Source organism: Cydia strobilella, chromosome 14 (genome assembly GCF_947568885.1).
Source record: "Cydia strobilella chromosome 14, ilCydStro3.1, whole genome shotgun sequence".
NCBI lineage: Eukaryota > Metazoa > Arthropoda > Insecta > Lepidoptera > Tortricidae > Cydia > Cydia strobilella.
Window position 1 is genome coordinate 9,870,271 of NC_086054.1, and position 23,914 is coordinate 9,894,184.

The 23,914-nt window shown below is 36.8% G+C and overlaps 2 protein-coding genes across 2 annotated transcripts; one reads left to right on the top strand and one right to left on the bottom strand.

Annotated features, from left to right (window-relative positions):
- Positions 1-492: 492 nt before the first annotated feature.
- Positions 493-13,663, bottom strand: LOC134747186 (guanylate cyclase soluble subunit beta-1). The gene is made up of 15 exons (XM_063681772.1): positions 13,510-13,663; positions 12,888-12,907; positions 12,167-12,240; positions 11,206-11,306; positions 10,209-10,327; positions 9,321-9,476; positions 8,846-8,999; positions 8,021-8,175; positions 7,210-7,341; positions 6,961-7,043; positions 6,486-6,656; positions 4,939-5,176; positions 3,958-4,095; positions 3,725-3,882; positions 493-624 (listed from the first exon to the last, which is right to left on the bottom strand). The coding sequence occupies exons 2-15, from the start codon at positions 12,888-12,890 to the stop codon at positions 504-506; spliced, it is 1,803 nt and encodes a 600-aa protein (XP_063537842.1). The 5' UTR covers positions 12,891-12,907; positions 13,510-13,663; the 3' UTR covers positions 493-503.
- LOC134747184 (uncharacterized) lies at positions 1,529-3,535 on the top strand. The gene is made up of 3 exons (XM_063681770.1): positions 1,529-1,713; positions 2,153-2,386; positions 2,857-3,535. Exons 1-3 carry the CDS (start codon positions 1,584-1,586, stop codon positions 3,516-3,518), a joined length of 1,026 nt encoding a protein of 341 aa, XP_063537840.1. The 5' UTR covers positions 1,529-1,583; the 3' UTR covers positions 3,519-3,535.
- Positions 13,664-23,914: the final 10,251 nt, after the last annotated feature.

Consider the following 23,914-nt stretch of genomic DNA (forward strand, 5'->3'; position numbering starts at 1 on the left):
AGCTACTTAGCTATTTTACTTACGACTTTGAAATTGTAGTTAAATAAACGTAATTTTGCTAATAAATACGAGCTGGCTAGAACAAATAATTTATACCAATTTTTGAATCTAATAAATTCTTGGGATCTTTTTTACTAAACTACGTTCCCTTACATTTCCATAGGGGGTTAAGGAAATAGCGTTTCGGTTATTATAAATACTGCGGTGAAAAAGGTGACTACTTTAAAGCCAAAATGTTTTTTTTTTACTGCACTTTATGGATTTTAAGTTTCCGTAAAGTCTCATAGGTGTGTGACAGCGCTCTACGAAGCCGAAATTAGCCAAATCTCTTTTCAAATACCAATGTACTTATTGCCAGGTTTGCCAGGTAGCAACTGTACAAGTCAATCTTACACAAATACAACAAAAACTAATTTAATTTGAAGCTAAAATTTTAGCATTATTTCTAGGTAGGTACCTCATTAGGATTTTTTAGGTGTTCATATAAGTATATTTGGTGTTTCTTAGACTTTCTTTTTCTCAAGGAACCAAGTCTGCATAGGCTCAGCTTTGCCCTTCATGGAGACGTGGCCGCGGTAGGTCAGTTTGAATGATTCGTCGTAGTTGTCTTCGCGCATCAGGTAGCTGGAAAAGTTCAGATAATAATAATCTCCTAAGTAAATTATAGTGTGTTTTATCAAGTGTTTAACCAACAGTAATTCACTAATAATGTACCTACAGATGTAGTGAATAATCCTTTTCCATCGTACAGTCAGCAGCAGAAGTTGCTAAGTGGGCGAGGTGTTCAAAATGATCTTGACGCGACTTTATTATTTATTATTATTAAGAGCGTGTCAAGGTAATTTTGAACACATCGCCCGCTTAGTAACTACCGATGCTTACTGTATTTTTTCGGAAACGTTCGTATTTGTCATCCTATTTCAGCCAATCTCAGTACTTCTTGTACTAAAAGTAGATTTGTACTTTTTGGAACGAAGTTACTTGTCACATGGTACGGACTTGGCGGATGGGGTCTAGGCGAAAAATAGAGTAAGTTTTCCGTCACGAGTTTTCGTCATCACAACCCTTTCTTAACTTCGTTCCAACCGTGTTTAATGAACATGAAGATGAAAATGATTTCCTCATATGTGATGTGAAAAGCAGTATGTGAAAAAAGTGTAAGTTTTCCGTCACGAGTTTGCGTCACGACCCTTTCTTAACTTGGTTTCAACCGAGTGTTCCATGACATTCTCTTTCTAGTTCCTCGGTCATTTCTGTGGGATATTTTAAACAGATCAGAGTTCAGTGCCCAGCAAAATTTCTAATTATTCCGTACTATTAATACAACACCACAATATCTTGAATGACATTTTTACTCCAAAAGTTTATTAGCTAGGGGATGTTGTACGGTTTCCCATGCATTGACCTAAGTAGATTACAGTTATAAGGCTTCAGAGAGGGTGGACTGATTTCCGACTATTATGGTACGAACTGTGGCGATGAACACAAGTGACAGCTTCAATATTGACAGATCGTCCAAATTTTGATTTAAATTTTTTCTATAATAACATTCAAAATTTTCTGTCGATTGTGTACAAGTCGATATGGATTCGTTTATGGAGTATTATTTTGAGGAGGTTTTCTGTAATTTGGACCGTGATTGTTTAAATGAAAGATACAAAAGGCAGGAGCTAGTGGAGTATTTTAGCACGGTCATCGCTGGATGTGCAGCAGGTTTGTTTTTCAGATTATACATATTGTGTAAATTAACAAATAAATTACGAGAGGATTAGTAAATGTTACATATACCTACACACTTATTATTATGAATACCACATTCAGCTTACACAGGAACCACATTTGTTCATCGTACCATTCATAATGAGAGCAGCTACAGTATACCTATATTTTCTGGAAGGACCTAGATGCTACATTATGAGGAAATTTTAAAGGAAAGTGTGAACCGTTTTAAAAGAGAATGCTCATGTGGTACGCAACCACTTAACAGGAACCGAAATCTGACTGCGCGACACAAAGAAGTTGATAAAATTTAATACTTATTCAAATAATTGTGTACAATTAGTGGTAAAAATTCGGCGTATTAACATCCAATACTTTTAGGAGAAAAAACTTTCGCTCTTTAATAGGCACTAAAATCTTGTGTTTGTTACAGGGCAGAACCACACCGACAAAACAACCTGCAAGAACTTCATCACATCAGCTCTAAAGTACCACAACAACTGCAAAGCGACCAACGGAGACGTATGCCTCATGGGCAAATACCACAACGTCCTGTATATAGCCATGAAGCTGTCGTTTGATTGGAGCCTCCAGGATAATGGAGTGGTTGCAGCTCTCTTGGATGAGCTGTATGCGTGTGAAAAGACATTTGAAAGAATATTTTTGGGTGAGTTTGAGTTGGAGAAACACTAGGGTTCTAGACATCATTTTCACTGTCATTAAATTTGTAATGTATCTTAACATTTTTAAAATTCTGTGCTTAGTCAGTCGATAGACAAAACTGTGAAATTTTTGTTGTGCAAAATTATATTTTCCAATTTTACTTTACCTATCTATAGACTATAGCCTACAGCCGGGCTAGCACATGATTGACGCGAGAGTATCTCGCCGCGACATAGACTACCCGTCCCCCTTTAATTCATACAGTTAGTAAAAGACGGGTAGTATCTCGCGGCGAGATACTGTCGCGCCAATCATGTGCTCGGCCTACTGATCTAGATAAACTTGATCGACTGATCAAGAATATGAGCTGTCAGTATAAGAAGTCTGATTGTCACAGTGGCATTAATTTCCCTTGAGACAATGTAACATAAATAAAAACTGAGTCTATATGTGAGCCCTTTTATTCATTTACAGGAGCTATTTTTGGTACATCAGCGCCATACTTCCTGGCTGGTTGGAAATCAGACTTCATGGACAAAGAAGAAAACGTTCACGCGCTAGTCTTCTTCTTGGATCACGCCACAAACGCCAATTTGGAATACACAGAAGAGGGAAAAGTGTCTCGGTTTATCGACGTTCCTCTAGAAAGTTGCGGAAAAGCATCACCCGTGAGGGTAGTCATACAAATGGGTACATCAGAAATGCTAACGATTCTGCTTCGATTTGGTGCCCAAATTTTCTCTGATAACGTTTCTACAAATCCTGTAGAATCAATTTTGGATAGGTTAAAGGACTACAACAGAGTGTATCCCTATGAATTAGTCTCATGTTTAAAGTTAGTGCTAAGAGCAATACCAAAAATTACTTTCACGGTTGACAAGAGAGCATTTGAGCATTTAGAATTGCCTGATGATTATAACTACGACAGAAAAGTTGCTTTAGAGAAATATGGGGAAATACTAGAAGATCATTTGATTCCAAGTTCAAGGTGTGGTCTACAGCCTGTGGAATTGAAGCATCTGTGTAGATGTGTGGTACGGAAAATGTTGTGGCATAATTTTGAATTGCCCTTTGGTATACCGAAGTTAGGGGTCCCGGTTGCGTTGCAAAAGTATTTAGACCTTTTGGATGATTAAACTTTTATCAACAATAATGTTTTTTAAACATACTCAACTACCTTCACGTCATGTTCTCTAACGTTCCTCAAGCTTGTTGCCTTTTTCATTTCGTAGTCAGTTGACTACGAAGTCCATTGAGAGTTCTCAATGGACTTCTGTTCTAGGCATAGCTATCACGTAAAACAAGAGCCCTCTGTCCTTAAATAAAGTTCATTTTATATCACCTGTAAGTATCCTCGCTGACATTAATAGTGCCTGGAATGCCCGTGGTCTCGCAGCGACTGGTGAGGTTGACGGTGTTCCCGAAGAGGCAGTAGCGCGGCATGCGGTGGCCGATGACGCCGGTCACTACCTCGCCGGAGTGAATACCGATAGTGATGCTCTGAAAAATATAACACAATTTTTATGCTGTTTTCAAAGTTCGAAGAGTAAACATAAAAATCCAAATTATACGTACAACAGGTTCTCCATCTACAGTGATCTCCTTGGAATTGTCCATCATTTCAAGAGCAAGAAGCGAGATGTGCTTAGCATGAGCCACTTCGTATTCCGGAAGTCCAGAAACCGCCATATACTTGTCTCCCACTGTTTCCACCTGTAATGAATAACACTCATAAGATAAAATCTGTGTATTTTTTATATAATCGAAGTACAATACAATACTCTTTATTGTACGCCTCACATAGTTTACAATAAAAGTACAGAAACATCAACAAATACAATTGCACAGAGGTAACAACAGATGGTCTTATCGCTTAAGGCCGTTCCATCGGTTTGCCGCTGTCACTGTCACATTTCGCAAGAAAGAACGGGAAAGATCATGCGCGCCGAGTGTCAATTTTAATCGAATTTAGTCGATTTTTATTTATTTTATAAACGTTACCTTACATTATCGAAGTTCGAAAGCTATGAAATTACTATTTAAGTTAAGATTGTTTTTCTTCTTTTTTTGTTCTTGGTATTAAATAATAAATAACCGAGTAAAGTTGGATTAAAAGTCCGAGTTAGAGGTTACTTTGGGAATTAATTGTATCGAGCGAAATGTAATAATTCGTGTATCGGAAGCTATGATATTAAAGATAATATAGTCAAGAACTACATATATTTTTTCCACGTCTACGAATATCTGCGCCTCTTAGAAAAACATGATCATATAAGGAGATTTTTCGCCTTCTGGCTCAGGGAACCGTCTTAAGAGCGATCTCTTCCAGACAACCTTATATAATTAAATCACATTTACAAACGGGTCTATCGCGAATTTATTTTGTTACCTTTATTTACCGACGTTGTAAATGTGATTTAATATGTGTTCAAACCGCGAAAGTTTTAAATGTTAAACCTTATATAAGTATTACTTTGCTTTGCTGGACTATATTTTCTTTCATAAAAGCTTGTTACTGGTAATAACGCGGAAATCGACAATGTTTATGGTACCAACCTTATAAACATTCGGATTCCTCTTCTGATCAGTAAGAACGTCAAACGTGGTGTACAGATCGTTGAGCATCCTGACGATCTTCATGGCACCCTTATGGTCAGTGTTTCGGGCGCAGTAATTGGCAAAGCCGACGACGCCACTAAACAGGAGAGTCACTGGGTCATAGCGGCGGGCGGGGACCGGACGCCGGTGGCGGAGCTCTGTGGCCACGCTTCGAGGGAGCACCGAGTACAGAAGTCTGCAATTTAATAAATTATTTCGATTTAATACATGTTTTTCTTATTACAAATATACAGTAATAAAATGTTACTGGTGGAATATTGTAGATGTTTCGTATCTATGCATTTGCTAAATATCTGTCATATTTTGTCAGTGTCAATAAAAATAATAATGTAGATTTAAGCTCAGAATAATTAGTTATTATTCTGAGGATTTAAGAAAGACTTTCGAATGATCCACGCAACAGGGCGGATCGTGCTCCAGAGATTTTTATTTTTTGCATTCTGCTGTCTAATGTGTAATGCAGTGAATGGCAAGCGCAATGGGTGCGGTTTATGAAGAATTCTTCTAGAAAGCGAAAAACTAATTCTTTGGGTATCATTCGGCGGTTCGTGGTCTCGGCCGTCATTATGCTTTGTACCAGCTCCAGCTATCCTCCAGTGCATCGTGACGGCCTCGACGGATGACTGAATATCGACGACTTACTGTTATATATATCAAATACACTTGACGTTGGCAAAGTGCCCTGGTACTGGTAGCAGAGAAGCCATTATTACAAATACCAAAAGATTTAAGAAAGTGATAATTTTTGCAAAACTTTTCAGAGGCTGCCCATTCTTTAATAACTCGATATAATAAAAAAATACTGCTTATTCGTAAAAAAAAATTTAGTTCTGTGTATAAATTTTGCTGGCTTAATTAATACTAGCAATTGTCCAGCATACAAGGTATGCGAGTTGAGACTAAGAGAAGTGGCAGAAGAGACTCGTCTAGTGAGAGAAATATGCTCTATAAATAATTAAATAACCTCTAGGCGGATGGTGATTTGGTGATGCATTGATGACAGGTATTAAATAAAACAAGTGGCTCGAAGTGAAAGACGCCGCGGGTGTTGTGTGTGCAGTGTACTTTCTGTGTCCGGCAAATGATTCTGATCTTCGGTGAGTTATTTGAAGTCATTCAGCCTTATGCAGTTATTGCTTTATATTTACTTTTTTTTTCCACTACATTTTGGGATGTTGGTTGTTCTCGTGCAATATAACCTAAGCTCTTAGGAACCTAAATACTATTCCTCATCCAGCAAATACTAAAGCCATAACCAGTAAAGCCTAAACAAATGTACAGTGTAAAAGTTAAAACCTCTCAATACTATATCTACAAGTAAAAAAGCGTACATTGTCATGTTTAGTGGGCAGACTTTATTGTAATGTACCTCTAACTGTCACAATAGTGAAATCCTATAAAGCCATGGTTTAAAAGGATGATCCAGGACTCCAAGAACACGATCACTTGGCAACGAATGATAATCATAAAAATAGTAAACTTGCCTGTCAGTCTTCTGCTTTTCCGAGTCCAACTCCCTGAAGGTCTGCTGCAGTTTGTCAGTGAGCACCTCCAAGTTTTGGGTAAGCTTGTAGTCTGCCTCGAACTGCTCTGACATCAGCACGAGGTCGCGAGTGGCGTCGTGAAGAGGAACGTCGGCGATGCAGAGGCCGCGGCTGCGAAAGTAAAACACCGAACTTTCCATTAAGAAAACGTATGATAGGTTAAAAAGTTATTCGCTATTGGACCATCGTTTTTCTTTGTTGACAGAATATAATTTGTGAATTCGGAATCGTATGAAAAAAAATCAATTACTGACACCAATCCCCTCCTCGGTCCTTATGCAGTTGGGTAAAATTCCCACCAGAACAAGAGTGAAATCATGAAACGATAAATTGTATAACAATATAAAATATACAATTTATCATCCGAATAAGTATACAAAACACACATAGGTAAATGTCACTAATCATGACGTACCGGGTCAAGTCATCAAGGTTAGTGACACTCGGGTAGCATTGGAACACAACCACATCTGTTTCTGGGATGTACAACATTTGTCCCTGAAAATAAACAACATTAATGATCAACTTGCCTTGCCAAAGTAATTTTTTTTGTCATTCTTGATTTGACTTGACACAGATTCGACAAGTCCTCTCCTGCACTTAAAAAGTGATTCTCCATTTATGTTTTTAATCGCAAAAAAAAAAAAAAAATTCAACTTCGTACCTTCAGACGAAGAGGAGCGATTCCCTCATGTGGATCAGTAATGTTCATTTCTTCTGGCTTCGTCTTCAGCACGTATACAGTATTGATGTGTGCCAAAATGTTTTCGAATCTCATTTCCAAATGTGGTCGCACCTATCAATAAAACATTATTCTTGCTTATGAAATTGATTGTTAGTTTGGCTTATGACTACGTTAGTTACTTAACTACTACCACATTATTTATTTATTTATAATTAGCTCAACTCAAAATTTCAATAAGGTAGAATCCACCCTGTCAGCTATGACCTTAAGTATACTGTTGTGACTGCCCCGCACCCGGCACAATAGGGACGCTGTTCGCTTACGCCGGATGGCATAGATAAGTCATTATCTCGTTCCGCGGCGAGCATCCCTGAAGCGCTGCAGTAACGAGGCAGTCCCAACAGCATTCTGAAGGCATCGTTAATATTGGATTCGAAGGGCGTTGTAAGCTTTTTGAGTATAGTTGACCCACACACTTACAGACTGCTCGTGTAAAATACTTGACAGTACGCCTTGAAAAGGGTAATTTTGACTTGTTTCGAAAAACGAGCTAATCTACGGGTCAACATGTTACTCCGCACCGCCAACGCCCACCTTTCCCTTTCAATGTCGAGGTCATCTGTCAAATTTTCAAGGATGAGTCCGAAGTATTTAAATTTTGATTTTGACTTCCTTTTTTTTGGCTTTTTCCTGGCTTAGTTAATCATCAATAAAATTCATCACAGAAATAAATATTAAATCTGTGTTAATCATGCAAATGTGTGTTATGATGGTTATTTCACTGGCTTACCGTGTCCAATACATCAGTAATTTTGCAACCAGGCTTGGTGACTCTTGGCAGGAGACGGGACACAGTACGTCCGGCTTGCACGATGTTCAGCTCCCGATCAAACATTAGGTGGAATGGGAACACCCGGCAGAACGTAGCTGGACTGACTTTTGGCTCTGAAAATGTATTTTAGTGATATCTTGAGGGCATACAGGGAAACAAGAAAATCTAACGGTTATCTTCTGCCTCTGTATCGTTCGAATATGCTCTTGCATAGAGATGCAAGATAGAGAGAGATAGAGAGTTGTGATAGAGAGGCAGATAACGAAATTTCGTTTTTCGTGTTTTGTGATAGGCTCTCGCGCTGTCCCGGCTATTTGCCACGGCTCATGGGAGGTCTGCTCCCAAGAATTGACGAAGACAATAGTTTTTACGAAACCGTCTGCCATCTGACCTTCCAACTCAAGAGGGCAAGCTAGGCCTTATTGGGATTAGTTCGATTGGGATTAAATTAAATCTAAACTATATTATTGCTAGGGGTGACAGCTATAGTTTTTGGCCCCTCCATAGTAATTGGTCACTCTATAGTAAGGCAGAAAGAAATAAGGCAATAGAAGTCTTTTTAACTATAGCAGTCACCCTATCACCAGACTTTAAAACGCCTACTTATAATTTCATGAATTTTTAGCAGCCTTTTCTTTCAAATGCAAATATCAATTTCATAGTGTCGAACATGAACATTCTATATCTCGTTTCATTAACCATATTAATCATTATGCTTCCTGTTTTCTTTTTTATTGTAATTTTTACATCTTTTAAAAGTTTTAGATAGAAGGATGGTCTTACCAAGAGATAAAGTTTCAAACTCTGCAATCTCAGGGGCGGATACTCGTCCAGTATTAGAAGTCTCAGTGATGAGGAATTGAACATGATCACATTCCTCTTTGGTTTTCAAGACTTCCACCTTCACTTCTGTATTGTGAAGCTTGCTGGCTACTGTCTGAAATAAAATCAAAACTTAGAAATCAAATTATTATGAGTAGATGCAAGCATATACTGCTTGCTCTTTCGAGTTAATCAAAGGCGTTTAGTCTTTCTAAGATTTCATGTACTCGAAAACTTGGTACGGGTACCGCCGTGGCCGGATGGCCAAGATGTCCAGGGCGTTAGCCGCGTAGGCTCAAGAAGCCGGTTCGATTCTGGCTTTGGCCACTAGAGAACTTGGTCACATTTTTTAGTCGGTATATGATATCTATTTTAGTTTATAATAACTTAAAAATTTAAAAAACAATATGATAGAAACAAGAGTTTTTACTCGTACCTTCACAATTCCAATTACAATGTGCTCCAAGCCAGGTCTGTCCGAATAGTAATGGAGTACTAACGCCCCGTCTTCTGGTCTCTCCGTGCATCGGAAGGATGGTGACCGCATGCCAGGGTACAGGGTACCGAGGTGATCATGCAACGCGTCTAAATTCTGAAAAGTAAATGGTTAAACTTCAAATTCAAACTTATACCTACCTACTCGTAACTCATACATAATACACAAGGTCCTATTCTAGTATCGCTTTACCCCTTCAGTTTTGCTATTGCATGATAAAAATAGTTATTTTGGCGTCAATTTTCAGAGTAGAATAGTGGCTCTGACTCTGCTAAGTGAGTTACAATATTAAAAACAACATAAGTAGGCAACTGATTGGCCATAAATAACTAGAAAAATGCGTAATAATCTGACATACTTGATTTAAAAACACTGTATTCTATCCTAACGCAACGATTTATCTCTCTTTTTTTAACTCGTTCAATATACATATACCGGAAAATGGGGTTATGAATGGGGAGTGAAGGGATGAAAGGGGGGTGAGATGGGATTTTAAGGCTACTGCTACAAAAAAAATTATTCCAATTTAAAATAGAGCTATAGTAACGCTCATAATAAAAAAAACGATCCAACAATCTTCCTATTTCACCTTTGTATGAAATCCCATCTCACCCCAATTACGAGGGCCTACTGGGTGAGGTGGAATTTCCTGTTTATCGTCAAATTTATAAATATAATAAAATCTAAAATACAAACGTCCAGAACACTTATTATATACACCATTCAGTTTTCATATGTAAAAATAAAATGTTATCGAGGTTTGAATGTCAGTTTTGCGCCTACTCACCCCATTTTACGGTACGTTATCAGTAAAATAATGTTAGGTACCTGCAAAAAGTCACGAGGTGTGGCGCCCAACACTTGCAATATTTTATCATATCCAGAATCTTGGCAGAACTCGAAGAAAGTCTTGCCAAATAATTCCAGTATAGCGTCTGCTGGTATTTCTGTAAGAAAATAAGAATGATATTACTAGCTGCCATAATATTTAAAGAAGAGAAGTTAGGTTTAGGAAGTTACATTAAATAAGTATATACGCACTTGGGTACTTTTCTGCAAAATTTGTTGCGCCAGCGCCAAAAATCCAGATCTAATTTATAACCATTTATTGCAATCAGAATAAGCCTCATAATCAGCATGAAAATACGGTTGTAATACCATCATGCGCCGCTATTGATAATGATTTTTTTCAATAAACGTGACACAAAAGTTGCACGAACCGCAAAAAGTTCAGTCTAAAAATTATCACTATGTTACAGCAATTAAACTATTGAGACGCTAATATAATAAGTTAATAAGGCTGCGCTGTCCCCAGAGAATACTCATGTGCGAGGATGCGTAACGAGCAATGTGTTTGTTAGGAACCAATAGAAACGAAGTGATGATTGAGTTGAAACAATTGAAGTGATAATTAATGAAAGTGTGAATCGATAAACGTTTAGTGGAACCAAAGATAGATATAACTCTGTAATACATGGATACAGTCTAAGGAAAAAACGTGCCTCGAAAATCACGAAGATTTGATTCTCGATCAGATGGCGCCACTAGCTTTGGCCTACTCTCGTATAGAGGACGTAGACGGTTTCGTTTGTTATTTATAATTTTAACGCATATCAGTGAAAGAACATAGGTCAAAATCATATAAAAATAATTAATGCAAATAAAAAATTCATTTATCCATATTTAAACACATTTTAACGCATTTTTATAAATCTTCATTTTTAGTTTTAAAGTATGTCGATAGATGGCAGTGAATTTACAGTGGATACAAAATTTACTATGACAGTATAGCTCTATCTTATTATATCCTCTTTTCGGAACTTACGCAGTATCTCCACGGCTGCCGTGATGAGGTTGTACGTAATCTCATCGTCGTATATCTGCCGCACCAGGAAACTGCCCTCCATCGCAACATCGGCTTTTCTTCTGCAATATTCGATTTTGATGTGAACATCGGGTCTGATATAACATCCATTTAAGTTGCCAGTCATATGCGAAAACGTCACCTCTTAAGCGAATTATCAATTAAAAAGAGGCGTGCTACAGTCACGTGCATGCCTACTTACTACATTTGTAGAGATTTTAGTGTCTCATCCAGATTTTTCAGTTGGTCATACAAGTAGCTTAGATCGTATACAATTGATGATACTACTCGTATTATATACATTCAAACTTAATAGAAATTATGAATTTTTTAGGGTTCCTACTAGGGTACTAAGACTCCACTGTCCGTCTGTCATTCTGTCTGTCTGTCTGTCTGTCTGTCACCAGGCTATATCTCATGAACCGTGATAAATTTTCACAGATGATGTATTTCTGTTGCCGCTATAACAAAAAATATTAAAAAGTACAGAACCGACTCGCACTTGTCCGGTTTTTAACGATATGGAGATATTGTTACTCGAAAATCTACTCGAAACAGCCACCTGTACCCCTAGTGTACATGACGTGACGTACTTACGCGTTTGCGTTGTCTCATTTTGTATGGCGCGCTGTTCAAAATCCCATACAAAATTAGACTTAACGCAAATGCGTACGTCCGTCACGCTATCGAATGAAATTTACACTAGGGGTTCTGATGAAATGTAGTCATCGTCGTCCATTAAGAAAGACCAAACTGATAATTTGTGACGTTTTCAATCAAAAGGTACCACATTGTCGGTTGTCGATAAGGTTGATTTCTAATTGAAGCTATATGGAAATAGCGCCTTACTGACAAGCGACAATAAGTACCCTTTTGGTTGAAAATGGCACATTTTATCATTAAATGTTAAAATATTTCTTACTTGATTTCCTCCCAAGTCGCCTGTCCAAAAGTCTTCATCACGAGTAGCTCGAGAGCATAGTTCACGAATCCGTACTGAAATAAAATAAAAAGTAATGCCAAATAAATATCAAAGCAAAATTTTTAGCACTTACGAGCAAATTACAGTCATCTGAAGATTGTCTAGATCTAAATAACTGATACCGTCAAGGAGTGAAAACCTGACACTGTTTCATCTTAAAAATAATTTAATTTAATTAAACTTAATCGTTTAGTTATAGTATCAACAATGTCGATTGATTGTGATTTTATTATTATTAGATTGATTGATTTTAGATTTAGATTTAGATGATTGATGATCTGTCTTAAAGACTGTTATGTTTTGTGTAGACTGCAAGAAATATAGTAGTACCTAATATAATTGTACTCTCAGTTCTGACAGCTGAAGTAGATGACGTATAGTACAGCCTCGTATTTACGCGGTGATAACAGTGGCTTAGCCACGTGGCAAAAGTAGCAAATGCCACGGGCCCCGCGCACCTGCGCATTGTGGCCGTAAAAAACCTAAGTTTCACTTCGTTCACATCCTCCGACAAAATTAAAACAATCCATAGGCCCCATGAATTTACTGCAGGCCCCGCGCTGTCAAAACTGTGGCAATAATATTTTACACTGCGCATTTTAGGACCTATTCCTTATGGGTGACACTTGAAAAAAAAAGGTAGATATTTAGATTATCTTACCATTTTGGCGTGTTTTTCACCTGTAACAATGAAAATACAAAATTACCACCAATAGTGTTTTAACACCTGGAGTGATACAATTTTGATGAAGAAATAATAAAAAAAGATTACATACTTAGACATCAACAATGTCTAAGATTTAGTTCTGTTATTTTATTAGTTATTACAGAACCTCTAATAGTAGCACCACCTGTTGTCGATGTTGTGAAACAAGTTTCTGTCTATTCACCGCTAGGTAACAAAGTCTGGAGATGTGAAGTTCCTATTTGCCACTAGATGGCTGGACAACCTTAATTTAATAAACGTTGCTAATAAACAAATAATAAAATTCTGATTATTAATAAGAAAAATGTATAAAATAGGGGCAGAGTAGTTTCGTTTTAATAGTAACAAATGTTTATATTATCTGTGATTTTATTTCACGTTAATACAGATTTTGATACTTAATGAAAACCCCTTTTATACCTCTTTGAACACTTTTTACAATTTCGTTCGTTTTTGTAATACATAATATATATATAATATGTTTTAAATTTGTTGAGATATATACTGCTGTTTTACAGTTATAATGGTGTAGTATCAAAACATAGTTATCAATAGCACAACAAAACAATCAACTTACCCTTTTCTAGTCACAAAGTTTCAAAATAGTCCAATTTTACCAATCCGATGCCATATAACACGTACGATTAACTAATTTTCTCATTAAATATTGTAAAAACTAGCGCAATTTCCCCGTTATACGTCACCACACGCCGAGCGGTCGGCGCATACTGACGGACTCCTGGAAAACCTTCGTATACAACGAAAACTTTCGAAAACAAGCCAACATTAGTAATTTTTCTAAATTATTATTAACAATACAAAGTTCTTATTGTTTGTGTGTTCTTATTTGAGCGCATTTTTCATAAAAATGTGTTATTTTAGTCTAGCTTTAGAGCGTAAAGTTATAATTTAGCTAATTTTAGAAAGTAGCGAAACTAGCGGAGTCATCTGTTACTAAATTGTTTTTCCTACGATTCTATTCACCGCTAGATGGCGACAGCAGTAGTTTAACGCAATACCTTTTTGATTATTTTACTCTGTATTTTAACATTGAAATAGGTTATACCCATGTAAAAATATATGAAGAGGCATCATACCAAGAGTAATAATAATATATGATTGTAATTAGTCAAATCAACATTATTTCGTGTAATCATAAAACCATCACTTTTTTATCATTTAAAAATTCGTACAAAAGTCTGACTTAGTTATAATTAAATTAAATAGATAATGAGACTAATGGGTAAGTGTTCAGTCCTGCTATCCCCTCTGGATGGGTTAGCATATTAATGAGACTTCAGAGAGTACCTAACAAAACAAATTTTATGAAGGCTGTCATTGTGGGCGGAGTTGTAAATATACGTAAGTATATTTGAACTGTGGGTATGTATTAAAAAATGCTCTAAAGCTAAACTGATAGAATATGTAATGAGGGATTAAGCTTCCTACCGTTATTTTAAGTCTATTTTAAATTATTGGCTTCAAATAAGGTATTTCGCTTAATATGCGTTTTACTGTAAGGTAAAACGCTGATATTTTTGATATTGATTAATAAAACAAAGTGGGTTAAAAATGGAATTCAATAAGTAATTTAAATATATTTAATTATACGAACGGGTCGACCAGCTGTGGTAAAAACAATGAAATTAAATCGCGGTAGACCCGTTCGTATAATTAAATATGTGTTCAAAACGCGAGTAAAGTTTTATAAGTAATAATTTTCACTCGTCTTTTTTCTTATAACAGTAAGTCAGCATACATTTTTCCTATTTTTAAATTGAAAGCAGCATAAAAAAAATAAAAAAGTAGTTTTAGCATACGAGGATGCAGGAGGATAGTGATATACATGTTTATCGATAGATTTACAAAAAGAGAGAAGTTCACTGTTGTCCGAAATGGTATAAAAATAATAAAAAGATTACCCCAGAACCGCTTAACAATCCTCTTGACAGCGGCCACTCAGTGGCTCAGTCCTACGAACTACATATATGAATGGCTGTAATTATATAATATGTGATAATATATTAACGCTTTATTTACATACAACATATATACAGTGGTACTACGTAAACGAAATTATTAGCTAGCTTAAATCTAAAATAGGCAATAACAATAATAAGATGTTGTTAGTTATTAAGTTGTTGTTAGGTATTAAGTTTTCAAATGTAATTACATATTTTTAAGATGCCTTCACGGTTTTGCATGCTGTTGTACACAACTGAAAAGGTGAAACAAACTACTGTTTACTTACATTAAGACCTGTGAACGTTACCCTTTTTTTGCAAATAAAAATTATTGCATTGTATTAAGCTTCCGTCCATGCTTTAGTTTACGTCCACTTGACGGATTAGCAAATAATATGTCATTTTTAATTTGCTACTTGCAAAATATATTTTTTTTGTAGATAGATATATTGTTTAGACAATAAGGATAGCAATATATCCAAATCTGTGCAGCAATATAGGTTTATATTCAAATTTCGTCAAGTGGACGAAAACTAGCGCAATGACCCTATATCACAGATTATATAATAGTTCTTACGAACAGACACTTATCTCTCAAAGAAAACGCAAATACCTACCGTTTTGATACCTACACAAAAATACAATGGAGTGACCTTCAACGCGCCGCTCCCCGCACCGCGCGCGCCGACACACCGCTAGGGTTGCCGACGCTTCTTTCAAACACTTAGGTGTCTTAGGTAGATATCTAACTATAAATGTGTCGTAACTCGTAAAAAACATTACCTACATCTTTAAAACAACTTAATAGTACCTACGTAGCTTGTAACTATCGTAAATATAATAACTGTAGGTGTAAGTACCCATATTGAGAATGTCTACTTAGTTTTACTCATCTGTCGAAAGAGGAAAAAACGATATTTTTTATTTGTTTTGTTGTTTCTGCATCCATCCACACTACAAGCTGTGTTATTTGTTAGTTACGAAGACATTACTTTGGCGTGGTGACGTGCATGCATGAGCGCGTGTGGCAACCAACTGGCTAGCTTGAGTCCCGCCGGCGGGAAGCGAGTCGTAGGTATAAATCCGAGCTCGCGCGGAGAGTTCCATAGCCCTGCCTATATACTATTGTTGGCTTGTGCATACATGTCATAGGTTGTATACATTCAGCAGTTAGAACTACCGGCCAAGTGCGAGTCGGACTCGCGCACGAAGGGTTCCGTACCATTATCTTTAAAAGTGGCAAAAAAAATCACGTTTGTTGTATGGGAGCCCCCTTAAATATTTATTTTATTCTGTTTTTTAGTATTTGCTGTTATAGCGGCATAGAAATACATCATCTGTGAAAATTTCAACTGTCTATCACGGTTCATGAGATACATCCTGGTGACAGACGGACAGACAGACAGACGGACAGCGGAGTCTTAGTATTAGGGTCCCGTTTTACCCTTTGAGTACGGAACCCTACAAAACACATGGCTTTCGAATCCGTTACGAAATTCTACGCTACGGTATTTGATTCAATACTATACTTTTTTCCTCACGACTTGACTCTGCAAGCCTTTCGTCAATATTATTACGCGAGTCGTTGAGATTCGGTAAATATTGACGGCTGATATTTTCAGTATAAAAAATATACGCGATCGCTCATCGAAATTGCGTTGGTATTGGTATTTCGCCAGCGAAGTTTCGAAAAGCTTCGTCCATATCGATACTTTTTTTATTTACTTAATTGAGAATATTGAGATGCTCTCATTGCTGGCGTATTGACTCAATATTTTTACGCTAACCCATGCAGCATTACGCATTGTAGGGTAGACCGAGGGAAATCAGATCACTGGGCGGGCGAATCGGACCAAATTGAAATATCTGTTTATATTAAATATTTCTTATGACCAGGGTCCGTAAAATGACGTCACGCTACAAAGAGTATGATTCCGATTAGTCTTTTCGAAATAATTAATCATTTGTCAACCTCTTTAATTAACTGATATAGATACTTGCCAATCAGTACAGAGACGTCAAACTGACTGTCATCTTATTGTCACTTAACTAAATAATAGATTGGTTTATTAAACAATACATATTTTTTATTTTTACCAGTGTATTTTACGTTACAAGTATTTTTTACTACGCGTCAATAGGTTAGTTATCTAAATTTGTAGTATTATTAAAAAAACGCCTGTATGTTAAGTGAGGGCTAACGCGTATGAATTCGCCGCTAGGGGCGCTAGTGTATATGGTGGTCTTTTCCATAGTTCGATATGTCACTTGTCACTTCAATGACTGACAGCAGTTCTTTAGTCTTTTGGACCACCATCAACAGAGGCGCCAACTGGTGAGCAAAAAAACGATAGCCCTCATTACGTCATTTTTGCGTCAACGGTATGAAATGGTCGTGACTGAGAAGAGAGACGTACGGAGAGAGAGACGCCTGAAAGGTATACTGACATTTAGACTAAACACGCAAACCAATATCGACCATGAAAGATTACCACGCAGGTACGTGGTCGACGAGGCTAGATTTACACAAATTACGCTTCGATTAGTTTTCCGAGATCTAAAAACAAAAGGTCTGATTTCACGGCGATACCAAACAGGGCACGCCGACTAATTACGCAAATGTAACAGGGTTTGGTCTAATATCCGTGAAAGCGTGTTGATTTTTACAAATGGAAATGAATATTACCACTCCGCCATATTGGATTTCACATGTGTAACTAATTATAATAAGTAGTCAAGTGTGTGTTTAGGGATTAGTTTGTTTAGCTTTCCAAATCGATTGACTTAAGGCCGTTTCATCGGTTTGCCGCTATCACTGTCACATTTCGTAAGAAAGAACGGGAAAGACCATGCGCGCCAAGTGTCAATTTTGATCGAATTTTGTCGATTTTTATTTATTTTAAAAACGTTGCCTTACAATATCGAAATTCGAAAGCGGTCAAATTACTATTTAAGTTAAGATTGTTTTTTCTCCTTTTTTTTGTTTATAGTGTCAAATACTGAATAACCGAGTAAAGTTGGATTAACCTTTCGTATGCGCATGTCAAAAAATTGTCATATAAATAGCAATCGGGACAACTTCATGTTTAAGTTGAATATATGGAGCAGATCTGCTACTAAGCATACGAAAGGTTAAAAGTCCTAGTTAGAGGTTACTTTGGGAATTAATTGTATCGAGCGAAGTGTCATAATTCGTGTATCGGAAGCTTATAAATTAAAGATAATATAATCAAGAACTACATATATTTTTTCCACGTCTACGAATATCTGCGCCTCTTAGAAAAACATGATCATATAAGGAGAGTTTTCGCCTTCTGGCTCAGGGAACCGCCTTAAGTTATCTTTTTTAAATATACGTTGGGCAGTTGAGTCAGCGGTAGATGCTGCTGACTAAGCTAGCGAGATGTTCAAAATAATCTAAAATAAATTTTAATGTACAATTAGAGCCATGATTAAATCGTTCGCGTCTTTCCTGTAAACATCGCAACGCATTGAAGAAGTGAAGTCACCAGAATAGTCGTTTCTAATGAGACTCTTCTTAGGCTGACAATAATATTTAGTAGATAATAGAGAGAGTAGAAAATACGTTTTCGACAGCAATATGTTTATAAGGTGATGGACACCTTATAAACATATCGCGCGACAGAAATCATTCTTACATAGATATTTAGATTTTAATTATATCAGATAATGCAATTTAGGAAAGTAGATGAATGGAGGTTTGGGTAAGAACTGGACAAATTTACAGAGATTTATTAAACTACAGAGTTTTTTTACAAGAAATAACAACCACCATACAGGGAACCTGCAAAGTGTTTAAAAGTGATAATTTTCGTTGCTATTGTAGGATTTATAGATACATAATTGCTATTAAAAGCCGTTTAAAATGTACGGTCTCATTTGAATAATGCCCCGCAGAATATGCATGCGCTAACGCATGACTCGTCATCCGCGATCAGCGGCCGCGGTCTTTTCAATTGTTCTACATTAAATGAACAATTGCATTGAACATTTAATTGTAACTGTAAGTGCATTTTTATTTCCATGCATTGTATGGTTTTTATGATTGTTAAAAAGTCAAGTGTAAGTGTCAGAAAGGGCAAACTAAGACAGCGATGGCGCAATATCATCGCCAAAGATTCAAACGCCTGTGGGTTAGTTGAAGACGATGTCCAGGAGTCGTAGCACGGTACGCTTATCACCATGCCTGTCACGTTCTAACAAGTATGTGAGTGCGAAGGTGACGGACTTAGTGATAGGGGAAACCATGCTGCGCGGGCAGGATAGAGCAAAGTGGAAGTAGAAAAGCAGGAAAACTGACCCCGTCACTACGAAGAGACTGATGATCTGTAAAAAAGTTAGCACTATGGCGGGTTGTCATAATTATTCAGTTTAACATATTTCAATAAATCTGTGGTCACCCTTTGGTCACCCACACTACAGATGATAAGCATTACGCTCATATTAACCGTCACGTTCGAAAACTTTTATCAAACATGGCTTTTGTCTGGCTCGTATTTTAAACCGCATAAAAAAGATTTTAGAATATTAAAACTTCAGTTATTAATAGATTATGAAAATAATCTATTACAAAATGGTCAAACTGTAGGTGGAATGCCCCATTTACTGTTAGACATAAATTAATGTAGAAACTCTGTAAGCCATGAATATCTGGGTGCGTAGCCAACGTGCAATCGTTAACGCTCCGTAGCGTATTCATGGCTTTAAAGCCTTACAGAATATCTCATGTTGAAACAATGACGTCACCCTTTCGACCCTAACCATAATGTCAAAATGTCTCACGCCCGCCATATTTTCTTTAGTAGCCAACCCTTCACATGTATGCAAGTTTTCAATACCCTTTTTACGATCCCTCCCAACTGCGACATAGATTCCGACCATTGTAACCTTTTACTACCCGTAAAACCCAACATTGTATAAAAACCATTGAAAACCGAATGTTGTAAAACCAAAGTATAATTCAAACCATACGATATTAAACTTTCTTGTCTAAAACATAAGGTGTATTGCTGATAAGAAAGACTTGCACAATTCTTTGGATTGTTCTTTTAATCTCGCATTTTTCTCAATCTCAATTCGTTTCAATACAAAATCAACTCTAAATACCTGAAACTAAATATAACTTTTTAAAACCGATTTTGCAAACGATACGAGGTTCAGAAAGTAATTAATCATCAAAAGAATGCGACAAGGGTGGTCATTTTACAGGCGTTTTACTGTCAGCTGTTTATTTCACAGTCGAGTCACGCCAACTGGAGTTACTAAGTAGACTTGAGCAGATGTTTCACGTAAATTATCCAAGGATGAGTTGCGATTCTAGTGTCGTGAGTCGTGATCCTAAAGGGTGTCCTTTGCTTTTAGTGATTCGTTTTCTTTGTTATAAATAGGTAAATAATAAAAATAACAACTAGCTAGGGACCACTTCTTTGTAGATAATCGTGAATTAATAATTAATTTTCATTAAGAAAACGTTGTACGGTACTTTTTGCTTGCAAGTATAAAGTACTATGAAGAAGTGTGTAGCAGCCGCTGTTCGGTAGACACTTAACTTTTATTGGTAAGAAAGGTTAACGTAGGTAATAAAGCTATTTTATGGCTACACATTGTTTTAATACTTGAAAGAATGTTGGATCAATATTGGTTTTTACATGCTCAATAACCCACTCGACAACATACAATGCAGTTTCATGGCGTTTTTATGCCTAGGAGGCTCAAGAAGGGGGTAAAAGTATTCAAAGCTTAGAAAGACAATGTCTTTTCATTGTAGGCGAAGGCAAATTCAAAAAGTTAATTGTTTAAAAAAGGTGAAATGATTTTTACACCTTATTAAAATTAAAGGAGTAAGGTGTAAAAGTGTAAACATGTCTAAAGTAGACTGTTGTACACTGGATGAGAACAGTATGGGACGGAGTACTTACTATATAATCATTCCAGAAGTGGATGTCGTCATTTAACTGACATAACGGTGTTAGGCTGCCTTTCCACTGAGTGACGGAATCAACCAATAGCGTTCGTTGTGATCCACATCGTTTCGCCGCTCAGCTGGATTACAACCAATGCTATTCTCGCTCGTCTTCTCTCATCTCCGCTCATCGCCGCCTCAGTGGAAAGGCAGCCTTATTGATGATCGTCGTTCCAATCACATTAAACTGGTTTCCTTATTACCTATCAGCGACGAACTTTCCATACGCGGCAACGAATATCAAAGAGCTCGTATTCCTTTCTTCGTGGCCCGCGAAAGCTTGAGTATTGAGATTCTCAAACTTTCGGAATTTATTCAATAAAATCTTCCCACACAGACATTTTCAAAGAAAGTTCGTACAATGACGGAGAAGTAATACCGAAGTTTAAACTGTAGTCTGAACTGCAGGTATGTTTAAGTATGAGAAAAGGGAAGCGCTTTTAAAATTGGTCCGGCTGTAGCTTTGGGTTTAAAAGTTAGCTTAGGTTTTGATTGAAATATGTAACGCTGCGTCTTACGTAAGCGAACAACTCGCGAAGCGAAGCGGCGGGCCCACGGCGTTCTCTTTCGCAACGAGATCGCCCACGTTGTATACTTTTATAGGTATCAAAGGATTGATTCACCCCACGCCGCATCGCTTCGCTTCGCGTTCGCGTGTTGTTCGCCTACGTAGTACGCTGCGTAAGTGGGTGACAATCTGACAATCGTTGATAGAAAACGCCAATCGAAACTCAAATTAATGTTAGAAAATAGTCCCGTGTCCCGTGACTGCTCGTAGCATCTGTCATCCAGATACATTTTTTTCCGTTTGTTGTTTGTCGATGTTCGATTGTCATCGTGGCTAGGCCCCCAGGTGCTAATACTAATACCATTTCAAAATCGTTCGAATAAGATGAATCAAACGTAGTTGGCGAGTTTCTAAATGGTTTAATATGGTTGTTTCTTTTTGGCCGTCTTACCCCACTCTCCCCTTACGCGCAAGGTTTTTTCCTTGTTTTCTAATTAAAAATTGTCAGAAATCCTTAAAGGTAAAAAAATTGTGGAATGTCTGTCTTGCTTACTCGTAAGTATTTTATGAAAATATTTCGAACAAATTCTTGAAATACTTCGCCGCAAGTACAAGATGAATTTTCAGGCATTTGTCAAAAACTTCGTCGTCATTTAAAATTATGGAAATTTGGAACAATAGTGCCTTAATGATCGCCATGACAGATTGTTTTATTTCGTGACGATGCATGTTTAGTTTGTTCCGGGTTTAAGTGGATGGTTTCGTATTAATACTTAAGTTAATTTTTATAATTGAACGATCTCCTTGTCAAATAAAGCAGTTGTACAATAAGTTTTTTTAAATTAAGTATCCTTTCTATTATCTAGGCCTTCTAGGAAATAATGGTGTTAGGGTCGGCAACGCGCATGTAACTCCTCTACAGTTACAGGTGTACATAGGCTACGGAGACTGCTTATCATCAGGCGGGACGTATGCTTGTTTGTCACCAACGTAGTATAAAAAAATGCACCTAAGGTCAATTAGACCATTTCCATCTGCGGGAAATTCCGTACGCTGGCTTTTTTTTTAAACCGTCAGCTACAGAACTACGGTTTAACTCACGTATTTTTAATCTATCGTAATTATCATTACATTAAGCTAATTTCACGGTTTAACTTACATATTTTTAGTCACTCGCGCGATGTGTTTCGGACAGTCTAGGTCTTCATTTTCAAGTACTAACAATGCATGAGTAGCATAGCATCCCAGTGAGAGTGCAAAACTCTCCGAAAAATTTCGCGCGAGTGACAAAAAAATTAAAAATAAGTAAAATTAATTTAATGGTAGTTTAGTTACTTTTTATAAATATGTATTATAGATATGTTGCCCTGCTGTTATAATGAAATCCTCCGAGTCATAATGAAAGCCCATGAAAGCCTTATTCGATCCCCGTCACATCCCAGTAAATTTAACCTTAATTGCATTTCTTCTTAAACTGTTCAAGTTTAAGTGCCCATAAAAAAGTTTAGTTACTTTTTATAAATATGTATTATAGATATGTTGCCCTGCTGTTATAATGAAATCCTCCGAGTCATAATGAAAGCCCATGAAAGCCTTATTCGATCCCCGTCACATCTCCGTAAATTTAACCTTAATTGCATTTCTTCTTAAACTGTTCAAGTTTAAGTGCCCATAAAAAAGTTAACTTAATGCGTCAACGTCTTTCTGTTTTAGCGCTATTAAAAGTTAGGTACGTCAGAATATGACTTAAGACATTTCGCAATAGGTAATTGAAGAATATAATATTCTGAAGTCATCCTGTTACTTAAAACAAAACAAGAGACAAATCAATTGTACCTACAGTAATTTTTTTAAGCACAGCTTTACATCCATTTTTGAGCAGACTACGCAGCGGAACCACGCCCTAGTGTCAAAATAGTGCTTTAGTGTTAATGTTTTTAAGTAGGTATGTATAATATTTTATGTCTGAAAATTAATTATATTTCACGTAGATATTTACTTGCTGCCTTTTTCTAATAACAAATATGACCGTCTGTACTGTGTTCATGGCAGCTCAAAGCGTGTAATGGATCGTACGGGCAGTGTCGCCAGTAACCTAATTGTTATCAAGCCGCGTAATGGGATCACCGGCAACATGTGGCTCGTCTAATAGAATATCGGTGCGGAAGCTACTTTAAACTAATTTTGTTTGTTGAGGCTTTTAAGCTTACAGCAAATATTTTATTATAACCGCAAATTGAATCGAGATTTTTCTCCAGGGGCAATGTACTGCGTACATATTCACCACTTGTGACAAATGTCACATCGTGTCAAAAAGTGCGTGTTTTGAATTAAAGAAAAAGTAATGATACATGAAATGAATTGCTTTAAAAGGAAAAAAAAAAGTTGTAAAATATTAAAATTAATAACTACCCTAAGAATATGTGATGGCAAAATAAACGTAAGTTTGCATTCAATCATTTAATTTTTGGTACTTCTGAAAACCCCAAAAACAACTAGGTTACGTTGTTTTATCACAAATTTTCTA